The following is an 18,334-nucleotide window of genomic DNA, read 5'->3' as shown; positions in this document are numbered from 1 at the left end:
AATAAAAAGTACGGTGATTGACAGACTACTGCGGCGATATCGGGACATGTGAATAAATAACCATCCGTACTAGTTGAACTTGCTTACGTGATCATCTCGGCGAGCATTTCTCCACCAGACGGCACCGTACTTGGTCAAGGAAGAGCTCCGATTCTACGAGGAAGGGAACACGGTCTTCCACGACCGTTGTCGCTCTCCCTCGTAGAATCAAAGCTCCTCCTTGATGTCCGTTACCGCTCGACAGAGAACATGCTCGCCGAGCTGAACACGGTCCGCAAGTTCAACTAGTACGGATTTTCTATAATTTTTTAACTATTTTCTAAGTTTTTCATTTCATAAAAAGTTAAAATAAAAAGTACGGTGATTGACAGACTACTGCGACGATATCGGGACATGTGAATAAATAACCATCCGTACTAGTTGAACTTGCTTACGTGATCATCTCGGCGAGCATTTCTCCACCGGACGGCACCGTACTTGCCACGGAAGAGCTCCGATTCTACGAGGAAGGGAACACGGTCTTCCACGACCGTTGTCGCTCTCCCTCGTAGAATCAAAGCTCCTCCTTGATGTCCGTTACCGCTCGACAGAGAACATGCTCGCCGAGCTGAACACGGTCCGCAAGTTCAACTAGTACGGATTTTCTATAATTTTCTAACTATTTTCTAAGTTTTTTATTTAATAAAAAGTTAAAATAAAAAGTAAGGTGATTGACAGACTACTGCGGCGATATCGGGACATGTGAATAAATAACCATCCGTACTAGTTGAACTTGCTTACGTGATCATCTCGGCGAGCATTTCTCCACCGGATGGCACCGTACTTGGTCAAGGAAGAGCTCTGATTCTACGAGGAAGGGAACACGGTCTTCCACGACCGTCGTCGCTCTCCCTCGTAGAATCAAAGCTCCTCCTTGATGTCCGTTACCGCTCGACAGAGAACATGCTCGCCGAGCTGAACACGGTCCGCAAGTTCAACTAGTACGGATTTTCGATAATTTTCTAACTATTTTCTAAGTTTTTCCTTTCATAAAAAGTTAAAATAAAAAGTACGGTGATTGACAGACTACTGCAACGATATCGGGACATGTGAATAAATAACCATCCGTACTAGTTGAACTTGCTTACGTGATCATCTCGGCGAGCATTTCTCCACCGGACGGCACCGTACTTGCCACGGAAGAGCTCCGATTCTACGAGGAAGGGAACACGGTCTTCCACGACCGTTGTCGCTCTCCCTCGTAGAATCAAAGCTCCTCCTTGATGTCCGTTACCGCTCGACAGAGAACATGCTTGCCGAGCTGAACACGGTCCGCAAGTTCAACTAGTACGAATTTTCTATAATTTTCTAACTATTTTCTAAGTTTTTCATTTCATAAAAAGTTAAAATAAAAAGTACGGTGATTGACAGACTACTGCGGCGATATCGGGACATGTGAATAAATAACCATCCGTACTAGTTGAACTTGCTTACGTGATCATCTCGGCGAGCATTTCTCCACCGGACGGCATCGTACTTGGTCAAGGAAGAGCTCTGATTCTACGAGGAAGGGAACACGGTCTTCCACGACCGTTGTCGCTCTCCCTCGTAGAATCAAAGCTCATCCTTGATGTCCGTTACCGCTCGACAGAGAACATGCTCGCCGAGCTGAACACGGTCCGCAAGTTCAACTAGTACGGATTTTCTATAATTTTCTAAGTTTTTGATTTCATAAAAAGTTAAAATAAAAAGTACGGTGATTGACAGACTACTGCGACGATATCGGGACATGTGAATAAATAACCATCCGTACTAGTTGAACTTGCTTACGTGATCATCTCGGCTAGCATTTCTCCACCGGACGGCACCGTACTTGCCACGGAAGAGCTCCGATTCTACGAGGAAGGGAACACGGTCTTCCACGACCGTTGCCGCTCTCCCTCATAGAATCAAAGCTCCTCCTTGACGTCCGTTACCGCTCGGCAGAGAACATGATCGCCGAGATGAACACGGTCCGCAAGTTCAACTAGCTACTTTAACCTTCTTTCATGTAAATATGCAAGCTTGAAGTGATTTTGAGCTCAAATTGCTTACAAATGAAAAAAAAAATCACAATAAAGAACTATATATATATAGTGAACAAAATGAGATAAGACAATGGTGAAAACTAAGAGTATGAGATTGGTAACCTTTACAACTGAAGAATCGACGGAGAAATCGAAGAAATCGAGGGAGGAATCGAAGAATGGATGGAGGAACAATGGAGGGAGGGAGGAAGCAAGAACACTACTGCAGTGAGCTTCAAAATGTGCTGAGCTCGGGCTCGGGGAGGAAGGAGACGGCCGGGATATAAAGGGGGGTCCTTTAGTCCCGGTTGGTGGCTCCAACCGGGACTAAAGGTAACTTTCCAACCCCGGGCGCAGCCACGGCCCGGGAGTAGACCTTTACTCCCGGTTGGAGCCACCAACCGGGAGTAAAAGTATACCTTTAGTCCCGGTTGGTGGCTCCAACCGGGACTAAAGGTCCCTGCCACCTCTGTCTGGCGCAGTAGCCGTTGGGCAGGGACCTTTAGTCCCGGTTGGAGCCACCAACCGGGACTAAAGGTATCTCTAGTCCCGGCCGCAAAAAATTCCGGGACTAGAGCCCATTTTGGCCGAGGATCAAAGGTCTGTTCTCTACTAGTGATTTATAAATTGGCCAAATAATCATGGCAGGGTTGCTTGCACGTCCCCTAGGAGAGACGATTGCACAAGGAGAGTTAAAACATTTAGATTTAGAACACAAGTTTATTAGTATCCCCATGTTTCTTCTTCATAGATATTGTTTCCTGTAACAGGATGCACCATGGGAATCTTAACAAAAAATGTCTTTTGTGGATATGATTATGTTAACCTTAGTGTATATGAACTCTGCATCGGCCTTCTCTGTATGTTGTATGGGTGAAATTACAGTTGCTTAGATAGCATTGGCAGCATGGCGCCACGTATGTTCTTAGCATTCTTTAGGTGGCCACCTTAATTTTATCTGGCACCTTGCAATTTGTGTAGAGTTCTAACTTGTAATCAAGTGAGGTGAATTAATATTTTTCTTAATTAATTAATCCAGTGAGGTGGATTAGATTTGTCTTACAATTGAATGTTAGGCTAATTGCATAGCTGTAGTTAGTTTTTTTTTAGATAATGGAAACAAAAGTTTTGGCTTCATTGTTCCTCTCTAGAGGAAGAATCAGACCAATTATTACAAACTCACACTAAAAATAAAACCAGGGCACCAATCCTAATGTCCAAGGCGATAAGAGAAACTCCACCCATGAGAAGCAAATAGAAACATGGCATTAACTCTAAAAGCATGCATGCCTCCACAATGGAAGTCTTGTGCTCATCCAAGCGCTGTAATTGAGCCAATATGTCCCCCGGAATAGTACTTGCAAAAAAGTTTGTTTTTTGACTTTTGTTAAAAACGAAATCATTTCTTATGAGCAAGATTGCTCAACACAGGGCCGATGCTCCTGTCAAAACAAGCAAATTGTGTTTGCGGTGACCCAATTTTGACCATTCATCAAACAAGTGAGATACACTTGTTGGAGGGGTAATACCAAACACCCAATGAACTGCACGCCAAATAAAACGAGCATAATAACAATCAAAGAAAATATGTTGGATAGTTTCAAGTTTATTAAAAAAACAGTAAACTTTACTACCACTCCAATTCCTTCTGCTAGATTATCCTTTGTTAAAATTACCCCTTTTTTAGGAACCACATGAAGATTTTGTTTTTTAGGGGTATCTTCATTTGCCATATCTCCAGCGTGACTTTCAAACCATTGCTGACAAGGAACTTATACATTGAATACACCGAAATGACCTATTTTTATGTAAACCCTAAACAAAACTATCTAGCATATTGTTGAGGGTAACATGCATAATACTAGCAACTAGGCTATGCCTTTCTGTTAGTTTTGTTCCCACCAGAGCCCTTCTGAAGGACACATGTAGAGGAGCAGTTTGCAGAACCTCAGCTACCGTTGCCTGCTTTTTACGCACCACATTGTATAGGTTTGGATATCGGGTTTTAAATGCCTGATGTCCCAACCACTTGTCTTTCCAAAACCTGATTTGAGTTCCATTATTTAATATAAACCAACCTAGGTTTATGAACTGATCTTTGACACCCATAAGGCTATCCCAAAAATGGAAATCCCCTGCTTTCTTTTCAACTTGGCTCAACATTTTATTTTTCAAGTATTTGTTTTTAATCAAATCCTGCCACATGCCTTCTTCATTACATAACTTAAATAACCATTTACTTAGCAGACACCTATTTTGCAACTCTAAATTCATAATTCCCATTCCACCTTGGTCTTTTGGCTGGCAAAGAATAGGCCATTTGACTAACCTATACTTCTTTTTTTCCCTGATCATATTGCCAAAAAAATCTAGATCTGAAGTATTCAATCTTTTTTAGAACACCCCTAGAGATCGAAAAAAAGACATCATAAACATCGGTGGACTAGATAAAACAGAATTTATCAGGACTAAACACCCCCCAGCTCACAACAATTTACCATTCCAGCTGCTTAATTTTTTCTCGATTCTAACTTCTATCACTTTCCAGTCTTCTAACATGCATTAGGATGCCTAAGTACTTAAAGGGGAGTTGTCCTAGTTTGCAACCAAAGAGTTGTGAGTATTGTTCCTCGCACTCTTTGGCCTGCCCAAAACAAAAGATGTCACTTTTGTGATAGTTAATTTTTAGACCAGACAGTTGTTCAAAGACATAAAGTAACAATTTCATATTCTTTGCTAAGTCAATGTTGTGGTCTAAAAAAATAATTGTGTCATCAGCGTATTGCAAAATTGATGGTCCTTCATCAATTAGATGTGGGATTATTCCCCTAATAAGACCCTCCTGTTTGCCCCTATTTAAAATAATTGCCAACATGTCTGCCACTATGTTGAACATGATTGGAGATAAAGGGTCTCCTTGCCTGAGTTCTTTCTTGGTCTGGAAGTAAGGTCCCAAATGATCATTTATTTTAATCCCTACATTTCCTCCTTGAACCACCATCTTAATCCATTCACACCAAGTCGGACGAAAACCTTTTAGTCTAAGGGCTTGTTGCAGAAAGTTCCAATTTACTTTGTCATAGGCCTTCTCAAAATCGATCTTAAAAATCACTCCATCTTTTTTCCAAGTGTGCAGTTCGTGTAGCATCTCATGGAGAATCACTGCCCGCTCCATAATATTTCTACCAAGAATGAAGGCCGTCTGGGATTATTTTATCTGCAATTTTTATGATTCTGGTGGTAAGCACTTTAGTAAAGATTTTAAAGCAAACATATTGGTCTGTATTGCTGAATTTTGCTCGCATCTTTACTTTTTGGCAAAGGATTATTCTTCCAAAGTTCAGGCTATGGAGAGGTAACAATCCACAGTGGAATTCCCCAAAGAGTGCCAACAAGTCTTTTATTATCGTCCAGAAGACCTGATAGAACTCAGAAGGGAAACCATCTGGACCTGGCGCGGTGTTATGTTTCATTTTAAATAAAGCCTCCCTAACCTCTTCTTCCAAAAATTGTGCAACTAACAGATCATTTTCCTCGTTAGAAACTTGGGGTATGTCATCCTGGTAAGATTCAGCCATCATCACGGGAGGGCTAGATGTTGGGCCAAACAAGTTCTTATAATATTTTGTGATGTATCTTTTCAGCTCTTCTTCACCATGAATTACCCCCCTCTTCCTGGAAAATTCGTGTTTTTCCTGTGCCTGCCATTAGCTACCAAGTGGAAATATTTCGTATTCGCGTCCCCTTCTAATAGATGGAGCTTGTGCGCGTCTCTTAGGTATTCTCCGAATTGCACTTTATTAGTAATGATTGTGTTTCTTATGGTGCTACAGAGAAGACAAGGTTGTATTTTGATTGGTATTATTTAGACTCTGAAATCAAACAATGCAGATGAAACTAACAATGCATTTGTCATGATTATGAAGCTGAATTTGATTCTGGAATCTTATTTGATACAAATATTTAGGAGTGCATCTGGTTTTGTATCGTGTGCTTCCCTGCAGGCTGTTGTTGGTTCTAGCCTTGATGCAAGTGTTCCAGATGATTCTCCATCGACGACCAAGTCACATAGAAGTGTAACAAAAACACGAATTTTGTTGTTGGCATTGCTGGAATAAATTTGTATGATGATCATTCTGTTTGCTTGTTGCATGATATCCTTATGTTGATGTAATGTGACGGATTAATTCTAGGACTCGTGTATCGCCTGTCAAAGAAACAACAAACAATCTTTTACTGATAAAGATACTGGTTTCAAATATCAACCATCTTACGTTCAAGTTTCAGATACCCCTTGTTATAATCTGTAAACGTCATAACTGATGTCCTTTTCTGTTTACAGTGCCATCAAAGATACATAATCACCAGAAGATGAAGATCACGATGCTTTTGACTAGACCAGTTGTAGACAACTATTTATGTGTTTGCATAGATGTGACATGTTACGTTGTTGTGCCCAGCTCTGTCTTTCGAAAACATCATGGCTGCGAACTAAGTAGTTTGTTTCTCTTCTGTCTCTAGCGCTGTGAATCTGTCTAATGATCTCTATGCATATTTGGATTGGCATTCTAAGCCAATGATGTTCGGTACTCATGAATTCCGACCATGAAGTGTAATGTATGACTCGATAGAGTGGTCATGCATGTAACGAATGGCTGTGTAATGTATGGCTGAATAGAACCACGATGACGGCAGGGCCTTACAAACCGTGCTATACGTGATACTTTATATTTTTGTGCTATGCATCTAATGATGTCATATCCTTGATCTTGGATACTGGTACTAGGGGTGATCTTGAACTACCGAAGGGTGGACTAGGGGTGGTCGTGGCTCACCGATGAGGACGAGTACGACAGCCACGAAGAAGTTCAGCACGCTTGAGATGCGGAGGTGCTCCATGAAGCAGAACATCCATGTCCCCGAGCAAACACCTCTTTGCGAAGGATTGCAGTCCAGAAACAAGGTAACAACAAAGGCGGCGTAGGAGTAATATAATACACCGCCCTTGGCTGTATTATTAGCCCTGCTCTTACGCGCGCATGGGAGTCGGGACTCGAGGCGTCGTCAATCCTGGCCAGCGTGAGGCGAGCAGTTGCCATATGGAGACAGTCAGACATGCGTCGGCGTGACAAAAGAATTTTTTTTAACAACATCGTGACAAAAAGAATTGAAGAGCCCAGACGCCACCGATGGTTTCTTGGGCCGGGCTCTACTGAGCCGAGTAATGTGACTGTTGGAGGCCCAATAGGCAATATGTAGGTCACTTGCTGCCCTTCTCTCTCTCTCTTTTTTTGAACATAAAGTCGCAAGCTGCTTCGCAAATTAGGAATTCTCGATTTGTTGCTTTCTACGACGGCTTTTATGAACAATCAGGACGGTCTTGGGCCTCTACAGGCTACATGTTAAATATGTACATACATAGACAAAAAGAAAATGTTAAAGCAAAAAAAAAATTGACAAGAGAAAGAACAAAAGGAGAAAAAAAATAACAACCAAAACCCTATAGCCATTCTCGAAACGATTCGCCATGTTTTTATTTTTGAAATTTTCACCTCCACACGCGTTTCCTCAAACTTGTTTTTGGAATAGGACGAATTGGATTTATCTTTCACTTCTTATTGGAAATTTTAGTGTCTGCTTAGAACACGCTGAAGCCAGGAGATGGTGTAACACTCCCAATCCGGCGATCTCACAATGATGAGGACATAGAAACTCCAACAAGGTAGCCGGTTCTATTCGAGATACGGCGAGAAACCGATCAGGTGGTCAATTGGGTCAGAGAAATCTCAATATTTAATTCTCAATTTGAACGCTCTCTCTACATTTGACACCCTAATTTGGAGGGCCTTTAGAAATTTGACCCTGCGCATGTGAATTCTTTGAATCTGAAGGATTTCTCAGATTTTCTCCCATTTCTTATTTTCTGTGTACCACACATTTTTACTTTTCCTTAATTCCTATATTCAAACCTAAAACGTCTAATATTTTGGGATGCGGGGAGGAGGCTTGTATTTAGAACATTGCATGCATGTCTCAGTTATCTTTATAATTCCACTTTTCCACTTGCTATATTACTGGTTTATGAACATTGGTGCCATCTTTTTTTTCTCTCAACGAAAGGGATTGCAGGAAATTTCGCGTGGCTGCACAAAGGTACGAAAGGTTGCAGGTGACGCAACTGTTCCGTGTGTTCTCATGGACTAGGGACACGGTATCACTACGTAAAAACGGTTTGTAGTAACGGGATAAATTTTTTTGTAGGGGCGGCTGGTGATGGAGCCACCCCTACAGTGGCGTGCTCGAAAGCCCAGAGACCAGTCGCCCCTATAAATCGAACAGCAGGGTCGGCTGGTCATACGAGCCGTCCCTACAAATGGGTCGGATTTGTAGGGGCGGCTCACTCACTAGCCGCCCCCGATATTGTTATTTGTAGGGGCGGCTGGTGATTGAGCCGCCCCTACAAATGCCCGCGTATAAATACCTCTGATTTGTAGGTGCGGTTTCATCACCAGCCGCTCCTACAAATGACCCACATATAAAGCAAACTGCATCACCTTCTTCTCCCTCGGGTCACTCACTCCAGCCCGTGAAAGAAATGTGGTGAGGCCTTGAGCACCTCCCAAAAATTACTCTACTAAGGGGGGAAGGTTTTGGTCTCAAATCCTTTGGTGGAGAGATCGTAAACGGTAAGAAAATGCTATTCCACACTTTTTTTAAGTTTTAATGGTTGGTTAGTGAGTAATTAGAGTTTTACTTTTCTCTCTCTTCTATGATGCTTAAGCTACTTATGAAGCAAATTAGACCCAAGTTTTAAATGTACTAGGGTAAATTAGGGAGGGAAACAAGATCATACCCTTGTTTGGTTCATATTTCTTGATTTTAGTGAACAATTAGTTAGTTTTATGGATGTTTTATGTGCATGTAGATCTAGATCTAGGGTTTGTTTTTTTATTAATTTTGGTTTTGTAAATTTGTGTTTGATGAAATTAGACTAGGGTTTGCATGAAAGATATTGGGTAAAATATAATTGTTGCTAATTGTTGTCTTTGAAATTGTTTATTGTAATCAACAAATATGTATTTTAATTATTTATGGATAAATGGGCCATTAATTAATTTTCTTCTACCATGGTTTGTTTGTATGCTTCATGTAATTATATTTGATTTATATTCATATATATCTGAAGTATATACAATTATTCTCAAGTAATTATTAATTTGATTCATTTTTATATATATCTGAATAAGTAGTCCTTTATGTTTGTTTTGTTGTTGTTGTAAAAGATGGAGTACAGGAACTCTTGGATGTATGGTTCGTTAAGGTTTAAGGCAAGTTTCCTTGAAGAGGTGGATAAATTTATTGAGGCCGCAAAGAAGCATACAACGACATTGATAGAGAGCTAGCTGCTGCAAAGACTCTTCGGGAGAAAGAACACATCCGTACGGCGAAACTAAGGGAAGACTCCCTTAAGTTTGCGGCATACATTGCCCTGGCTTTCAAAATTCTCCAACAGCACTATACTATATGGCTACCATACAACTTCGAGTAAGTTCAACTCTATACTTAAAGCTTTGTTCGATATATTTTATTCGATGCAAAAGAGCTTATCTAGTTCTATGACTAAATTCATGCAGCAACCACTGGATTTGTATAGCCGTCGATGTCGGGAGGAGCATGGCATGGGTCTTTGATTCAATAGATAGGGACCCGGTGACATACAAAGACTTCATATCGGTTCTCAAGACGTATAAATATCGACAATCCTCATTAGCTCATATGTTTGTATACATACCTGTAACGTTCACTTTTGGATACTAACAAGTTGTATTTGCTAAAATAATTCGACCAGGGCATTTAGGTTCTATGTCACTAAACATCACGGAAGGCATAATCTAGCAAGGAAGGAAAAGCTGGCTATAAAAACACTATGTGCAGTAAGTGTAACTTACTTCTTCAGTACTCCATTACATGGATGTTAAAAGCATTACTTAACATTTTTATATGCAAAACATATAGTGTCCCAACCAGAAGCCTAGGAGTATACATTGTGGATACTATATATGTTCTATGATGAGTAACAACGGTGCCAACAGGAGACACCCCTTAAGGGTAAGTTTGAACCTCTTCACTCGTAGTATAAAAACTTCATACATGGTATGAAATACTAAACTGAAACTTATTCTCTTGTAGTGGAAAGAAGAGAAAGAAATGAAAAGAGACCCATACAAGGATGACCAACTCTTAAAGCTCGTCGGCGACCTTTGCAACTTCATATTGGACCAGATTGTACACGTCAAAGGCGTCTACCATGACCGAGAGTCTAACTTTGGTAGTAATCCTTAGTACCAACATGTCGGGTACCATAAAAAGGGGTCCCCTAAGCAAGAACCAAAAAAATCGCTTAGACCCTGTAAAAACCAAAGCCAAGGGACAACTACCGACAAACCCCCACCTCATCCGAGGCTCGGCTGGACCGCCCGGCCCACCTCGAACAAGATTCAGGCTCACCCGATGCGGGCTTGGCCCAAAATAGAACCACGAGGCCTCGGACGAGGTACCGATTCACCGCCTCGCTCGAGGCCCCGCACCTAAGACCTCGGACGAGGTACCGATTCTCCGCCTCGCCCGAGGCTCCAAACGAAAGGCCTCGGACGGGGTAGCAATTCTCCGCCTCGCTCGAGGCCCCGCACGAAAGGCCTCGAACGAGATACCGATTCTCCGCCTCGCTCGAGGCCCCGCACCAAAGACCTCGGACGAGGTACCGATTCTCCACCTCGCCCGAGGCTCCAAACGAAAGGCCTCGGACGGGGTACTGATTCTCCGCCTCGCTCGAGGCCCCGCACGAAAGGCCTCGGACGAGATACCAATTCTCCGCCTCGCTCGAGGCCTCGCACGAAAGGCCTCGGACGAGATACCGATTCTCCGCCTCGCTCGAGACCCCGCACGTAAGGCCTCGGATGGGGTACCGATTCTCTGCCTCGCTCGAGGCCCCACACGTAAGGCCTCGGACGAGGTACCGATTCCCTGCCTCGCTCGAGGCCGGCTCGGTAGCTACCCCGTCACCACCGCCTCGACCGGGACGTCACGTCCAACTAACGTGGCCAACCACTCCCGCGACGTCAGCTGAACGACGGCTCGACACAGCGGAGTGATGATGAGATGGGAGTCGCATCAACGCCATGCCGACTGAGACTGGATGGGGCAGGGGTTACCGGCCGCTGTGCTCGGCACTGTGCCCATGACTGACACCTATGCGGCACTGTGCTACCTAACCCCACCTGCTCCAAGGATGGTGTGGCATGGGGAGTCAAGTCTGGGTCCCTGTAGCCTCGGAATCAGCGTACAAAGACCAACTGCTCCCTCCAAGCCTCGGCTATCTGCTTTGGGGTCCCTGTAGCTTCGGGACTCACGCCCGCCGAGCCCCCCACAATGGTTCGGCCTCGGCACCGACTGGGCCTCGGCTCTCTACGTTGTCAACATACAGCGACCGGCATGTCGTTCATAGTATGCGCCATGCTCTGCGTCAAGCCATCACAGGAGCTCCCACGTCGCATAGGATCGAGCGTGACCGGCGCGTCGCTCCAGTGCACCGAGGACAAGATCGCTCCATCGACCATGCCGCCACAGTGACAAGCTACAGGGCTCGGACATGCCGCCTTTGTTCACACAACGCCTCGTAGCAACCACATGTATTGCCCCTGTTCCCCCTTCAACTATAAAAGGGAGTGACCAGGGCTGCTTATAGAGAGAGACTCACGACGCACGCACAGACAGAAACATCGCTCAGACACACACACATGGACGAACAACGCACAACGCTCTGTAACTCACACTCCTCCGCATTGCAAGAGATCAACATCTCAAGCAACCCATGCCGCTCCACGCAGACCTGGGACTAGCTCCCTCTCTGTCCCAGCTTGTAAACCCCTACTACAAGCACCTCGGTGCAAGGAATACAAGATCGCTCTCTCAGACTGGACGTAGGGCACCTATTGCCTGAACCAGTATAAACCTTGTGTCTCTTTGCATCACCATCCGGGATTAGAGGCACGTAGTACACTTTCACTAGTTGGTTGAGGGCTCGACGGTCCAAAACACTGACAGTTGGCGCGCCAAGTAGGGGCCTATACTGCGTGTCAGCTTCGTCATCCCAACAAGTTCTAGATGGCAGACCCCGTGCGATCACTGCGTCTCGGCATGGTGATCTGGCTCGGGAGCCTTGAGTTCATGTCTCTAGGATGTGAGTACAATATGGTACTCCTCACACCCAAAGCCCTACCGAGCGACGATGACACCACGCACCGGCAGCCCAGGCACATGCGGCACCCGGGCCGCCGCTGTCGTCACGCTCGCCAGGCACGATGCGGGCGGGACCACCCTGACACCGCGTAAGCTTAGGGCGACGCACTGCGCTCTGCCGGTAACCCATGCCCGGCTGTTGGTATAGAGTCCCTGGTTGGGGACCTATCCGGCCTAAGCCTGGGCAAGGGAAAGACGCCGGTGGCGCGCAGCGATGCCCTGTCGTCAAGCTCTGCTCCGCCACTACCTGAGGAGTCGACTCCGGCAGAGTGAAGCCCAGCGATGGCACCATCCCCGTACCCCTTCGGGTTGAGTAATGCCGCCACCGCCTATGCTTCCGCCTACGCTTCCGCTCACGCGGAGCCCTCAGGACGCCACCAACGCTTCGCCCTCGACCTCGACGCCGCTACTTCGACCCACACCCACGCTGACTCCTCAGAGGAGGACAAGGCGTGGGCCGGAGCGGACTTCTCCGGACTTTGTGACCCTGAAGCCATGCGCCGCTTCTTGGCCGCGAGCGACTACTGCTTTGGCTACTCTGACTCCGATGACGAAGGCACTTACGACCCCTCTCGTGAGTGCTTCCATGTTGAGCTCGGGATGCCAAGCACCGGCAATGAGGATGAAGGGGCAGGTTCTCGCTCCCTGCCCCCCAAGGGGGCAGGCGGTGCCACACCTCCACGCATCGAGCCCCGGGCAGCACGCAACGAGAACCTTGCCCCCGAAGAACTTCGACACCCGGACCTAGAGCAGTTCCGTGAGCTTTAGGCCAAGGTCGAACAAGACCGACTCCTTCTGCAGCAGCTCTGAGACACTCTCGAGCAAGAGCAGCGGGGTCGCGGTGATGGCGGAGCAGGCCGGCGGAGGGCTCACGACGTCAACCGCCACATCAACAACGACGAAGGGGACGATCAACCCCCTATCTTCCATCACGCTAGCCAGAACATCGCGGCAGCGGCGATGCTACTCCGAACGATGCCCGAGCCCTCTACCTTGGAGGGGCGATGGGTCCACGGCGAGCTCTGGGACCTCCTCGAGACCGCCATGGTACAGCAGGCCGAAAGTACCGCCTCTCGACGGCGCGGAGGCGCCTCAGAACTACCCACGGCACTGCCTCGACAGGATAGAGAGGCCTCGGTTCGTCCTGAGCCCACTCGGGCACCGACAGCCAACAGGCCCCACCCGAGGCTACCACCCACACCGAGGTGGTCGCTACGACAGTGAGGAGGATCGCAGTCCTTCTCCTAGGCCACCTGGCCCTCGAGTCTTCAGCAAGGCCATCCGTGGCGCTCACTTCCCAGCCTAGTTTTGGCAACCGGCCAACCTCGCAAAGTACAGCAACGAGACCAACCCCGAGCTGTGGCTGGCCAATTACCGCCTAGCTTGTCAGCTAGGCAGCGTGGATGATGACCTATTCATCATCCGCAATCTCCCCCTGTTCTTGTCAGACTCGGCGCGAGCCTGGCTAGAACACTTCCCTCCCTTGCAGATCCAAAACTGGCGCGACTTGGTAAAGGTCTTCGTCGGGAATTTCCAGGGCACATACGTACGCCCCGGGAACTCCTGGGACCTCAAGAGTTGTCGCCAGAAGCCGGGCGAGTCTCTCTGAGACTTCATCCGATGCTTCTCCAAACAATGCACTGAGTTGCCCCGCGTCGGTGACTCGGAAATTGTCCAGGCGTTCCTCTCTAGCACCTCCTGCCGAGACCTGGTCCAAGAGTTAGGCTGGAACATGCCGACCTCGGCGGCCACGCTCCTCGATATCGCCACCAACTTTGCCTCGGGCGAAGAGGCTGTCGGGGCCATCTTCCCCAACAATGACGCCAAGGGGAAGCGGAAGGACGTGGCCCCAGGGCCTCAGCCCACCACCTCCCCAAGAAAAAGAAAAATGGTCGCCAGGGGAAGCAGGAGGTCCTTGAGGCCGATCTGGTCGCGGCCGCAGATCGTAAGAACCCCCGAGGCCCCGCTAGAGGCCCCGGGCTCTTCGACGATATACTTAAGAAACCCTGCCCTTACTACTAGGGCCCAGTGAAGCACACCCTCGAAGAGTGCACCATGCTCCGGCGTTACTATGCCAAGCTCGGGCTCCCCAACGATGATGCCAAGAAGAGGGGCGCCGATGACAAGGACGACGACAAGGACGACGGGTTCCCCGAGGTGCACAACGCCTTCATGATCTTTGGTGGGTCTTCAGCGTGCCTCATGGCACGCCAGCGAAAGAGGGAGCGCCGGGAGGTCTTCTCAGTTAAGGTGGCCACTCCCCGGTACCTCGACTAGTCTCGGGAGGCGATCACCTTTGATCGGGATGACCACCCCGATTATGTCCCAAACCCTAGGCAGTACCCACTCGTCGTCGACCCGATCATCGGCAACACCCGGCTCACCAAGGTGTTGATGGACGGAGGCAGCGGCCTCAACATCCTCTACGCCAACACCCTAGAGCTCCTAGAGCTCGACTAGTTGTAGCTCCGGGGTGATGCCGCGCCTTTCCACAGCATCATGCCAGGGAAACGCACGCGACCCCTCGGGCGCATCGACTTGCCCATCTGCTTTGGCACTCCCTCTAACTACCGCAAGGAGGTCCTCACCTTCGAGGTGGTTGGGTTCAAGGGGGCCTATCATGCCATCCTGGGGCGGCCGTGCTACGCCAAGTTCATGGCGGTCCCCAACTACACCTACCTCAAGCTCAAGATGCTGGGTCCCAATGGCGTCATCACTGTCGAGTCCACATACGAGCACGCATATGACTGCGATGTCGAATGCATCGAGTATGCCGAGGCTCTCGTGGAGGCCGAGACCCTCATCGTCAACCTCGACCGACTTGGTAGCGAGGCGCTTGACTCCAAGCGTCGTGCCGGGACTTTCGAGCCCATGGAGGCCGTCAAGCTCATCCTGGTCGACCCCACCCGCTCTAACGACCGGGCACGGAGGATCAGCGCCACCCTCGACAGCAAATAGCAAGCCATGCTCGTCGACTTTCTCCGCGCGAATGCCGATGTTTTCGCATGGAGTCCCTCAGACATGCCGGGCATACCAAGGGAGGTTGCTGAGCATGCCTTGGACATCTGGGCCAGCTCTAGACCAGTGAGGCAGCGCCTGCGCCGATTCAACGAGGAAAAGCGCAGGGCCATCAGTGAGGAGGTACAGAAGCTTTTGGTAGATGGATTCATCAAGGAGGTGTCCCATCTGGAGTGGTTAGCTAATCCTGTATTAGTTAAGAAGAAAATTGGGAAGTGGAGGATGTGTGTAGACTACACCGGTTTGAATAAAGCATGTCCAAAAGTCCCTTTCCCATTACCTCGAATCGACCAAATCGTTGACTCCACTGTGGGATGCGAAACCCTATCCTTCCTTGATGCGTATTCCGATTATCATCAAATCAAGATGAAAGCATCCGACCAGCTCGCGACTTCTTTCATCGCCCCATTCGGCATGTACTGCTATGTGACTATGTCGTTCGGCCTCAGAAACACAGGGGCCACATACCAGCGGTGCATGACCCAGGTCTTTGGTGAGCACATCGGGCGAACCGTCGAGGCCTACGTGGATGACATCGTGGTCAAGTCCAAGAAGGCCAGCAATCTCGTCGATGACTTGGAGATAGCCTTCAAATGCCTCAGAGAGAAGGGCATCAAGCTCAACCCCGAGAAGTGTGTCTTCGGGGTCCCCCGAGGCATGCTCCTGGGATTCATAGTCTCGGAGCACGGCATCGAGGCCAACCCAGAGAAGGTCTCAGCCGTGACCAACATGGGACCAATCTGAGACCACAAGGGAGTGCAGAGGGTTATGGGATACCTTGTGGCCCTGAGCCGCTTCATCTCGCGCCTTGGTGAAAAAGGTTTGCCTCTATACCGTTTCTTGAGAAAATCCGAACGATTTTCTTGGACCCCCGAGGCCAAAGAAGCCCTCGCCAAGCTCAAGGCACTGCTCACCAATCCTCTTGTCCTGGTACCGCCAGCAAAAGGCAAGGCCCTCTTACTCTATGTCGCCGCAACGACCCAAGTGGTCAGCGCGGCCATAGTAGCCGAGAGGCAGGAAGAGGGGCATGCTTTACCCGTCCAATGACCTGTTTACTTCATCAGCGAGGTGCTCTCCGAGACTAAGACACGCTACCCCCACATCTAGAAACTGATCTATGCCATAGTCTTGGCTCGATGCAAGCTGCGTCACTACTTTGAGACGCCATAGTCTTGGCTCGACACAAGCTGCGTCACTACTTCGAGTACCACCCGGTGACCGTGGTGTCATCTTTCCCCCTGGGAGAGATAATCCAGAACCGGGAGGCCTCGGGTAGGATAGCCAAGTGGGCTGTTGAACTCATGGGGGAAGCCCTGTCTTTTGCGCCTCAGAAAGCAATTAAATCCCAGGTCCTGGCCGATTTTGTGGCTAAATGGACTAACACCCAACTGTCACCTACTCAAGTCCAGGCGGAATGCTGGACCATGTACTTTGATGGGTCCTTGATGAAGACCAGGGTAGGCGCGGGTCTGCTCTTCATCTCACCCCTCAGAGTGCACATGCGCTACATGATTCGGCTCCACTTTGTCACCTCCAAAAACGCAGCCGAGTACGAAGCCCTCGTCAACGGCTTGCAGATCGCCATCGGACTTGGAGTACGGCGTCTCGACATATGGGGTGACTCGCAGCTCATCGTCGATCAAGTGATGAAGGAGTCAAACTACCATGACCCTAAAATGGAGGCGTACTGCAAGTTGGTACGTCGCCTAGAAGACAAGTTTGATGGTCTCGAACTCAACCACATTGCGTGAAAATTCAACGAGGCCGTGGATGAACTGGCAAAGATGGCGTCGGCATGGGCCCCGGTCCCCCCGAACATCTTCGCCAGAGACCTCCACAAGCCTTCCATCGACTACGCCTCGGCGGTAGAAGAGGGCCCACCGGTCGAGCCCACCGAAGGGCCTGAGGCCCCCTCTGTCACTGAGGCCCCCACGACCGAGCCCGAGGCCATGGAAGTCAGCACGGAGCCTCCCAAGGCCAACCAAGGCATGGACTGGCGAGTCCCGTTCCTTGATTGCCTCGTTCGAGGAGAGCTTCCTATAGACAGGACCAAAGCTCGACGGCTTGCGAGACGAGCCAAAACTTACGTCCTCAGCAACGGCGAGTTGTATAGGCGAAGCCCATCTGGCGTCCTCCAACGATGCATCACCACCGAGGCAGGCCAGGCCCTGCTTTGTGACTTGCACGCGGGAGCCTGCGGCCACCATGCAGCGCCTCGAACGCTCGTCGGAAACACCTTCTGCCAAGGGTTCTACTGGCCAACGACGGTTGCTGATGCCACCAAGCTAGTACACTCCTGCGAGGGATGCCAGTACTATGCGCGGCAGACACACCTCTGTAGAAGGCCCCCGGGGGCTATACCCATTTGCTGGTAGCAATCGACAAGTTCTCCAAGTGGATCGAGGCTCGTCCGATCACTCAAAACAAATCTAAGCAAGCGGTGCTGTTCTTCACTGATATCATCCATAGGTTCGGGGTTCCAAACACCATCATCACTAACAACGGGACACAATTCATCAGCCACAAGTTCCTGACATTCTGCGATGACCACCATATCCATGTGGCCTGGTCGGCTGTAGGACACCCTAGGACAAACGGCCAAGTAGGGCGCGCCAATGGCATGATCCTGCAAGGCCTCAAGCCAAGAATATACAACTGGTTGAAGAAATTTGGCAAAAAATGGCTTGCCGAACTCCCGTCGGTCATCTGGAGCCTAAGGAACACTCCGAGCCGAGCCACGGGGTTCACACCGTTCTTCCTGGTCTATGGAGCCAAGGCCATCCTCCCCACTGACTTGGAGTACAGTTCCCTGAGGCTTCAGGCCTACAACGAGCAGAGCAACCGCACTGCTCGCGAGAACGCCCTCGACCAACTGGAGGAAGCCCGAGACGTTGCGCTGCTACACTCGGCCAAGTACCAGCAAGCCCTGCGACGCTATCAAGCCCGGCGCATTCGAAGCCGAGACCTGAAGG

The 18,334-nt window shown here is 48.7% G+C and overlaps 1 protein-coding gene across 1 annotated transcript; it reads left to right on the top strand.

Moving 5' to 3' along the window:
* Positions 1-14,999: 14,999 nt before the first annotated feature.
* Positions 15,000-15,302, top strand: LOC136468790 (uncharacterized). Its single transcript, XM_066467230.1, has one exon. It carries the CDS (start codon positions 15,000-15,002, stop codon positions 15,300-15,302), a length of 303 nt encoding a protein of 100 aa, XP_066323327.1.
* The last annotated feature ends 3,032 nt before the right edge of the window (positions 15,303-18,334 follow it).

The sequence above is a fragment of the Miscanthus floridulus genome, chromosome 8, assembly GCF_019320115.1.
Source record: "Miscanthus floridulus cultivar M001 chromosome 8, ASM1932011v1, whole genome shotgun sequence".
NCBI lineage: Eukaryota > Viridiplantae > Streptophyta > Magnoliopsida > Poales > Poaceae > Miscanthus > Miscanthus floridulus.
The sequence above is the reverse complement of the archived record's forward strand: the minus strand, read 5'-3'. Positions and strand labels throughout refer to the sequence as shown.

Bases quoted from the DNA above. Each gene is read 5' to 3' on its own strand.
- LOC136468790 (XM_066467230.1), top strand. From the start codon at position 15,000: ATGGCGGTCCCCAACTACACCTACCTCAAGCTCAAGATGCTGGGTCCC.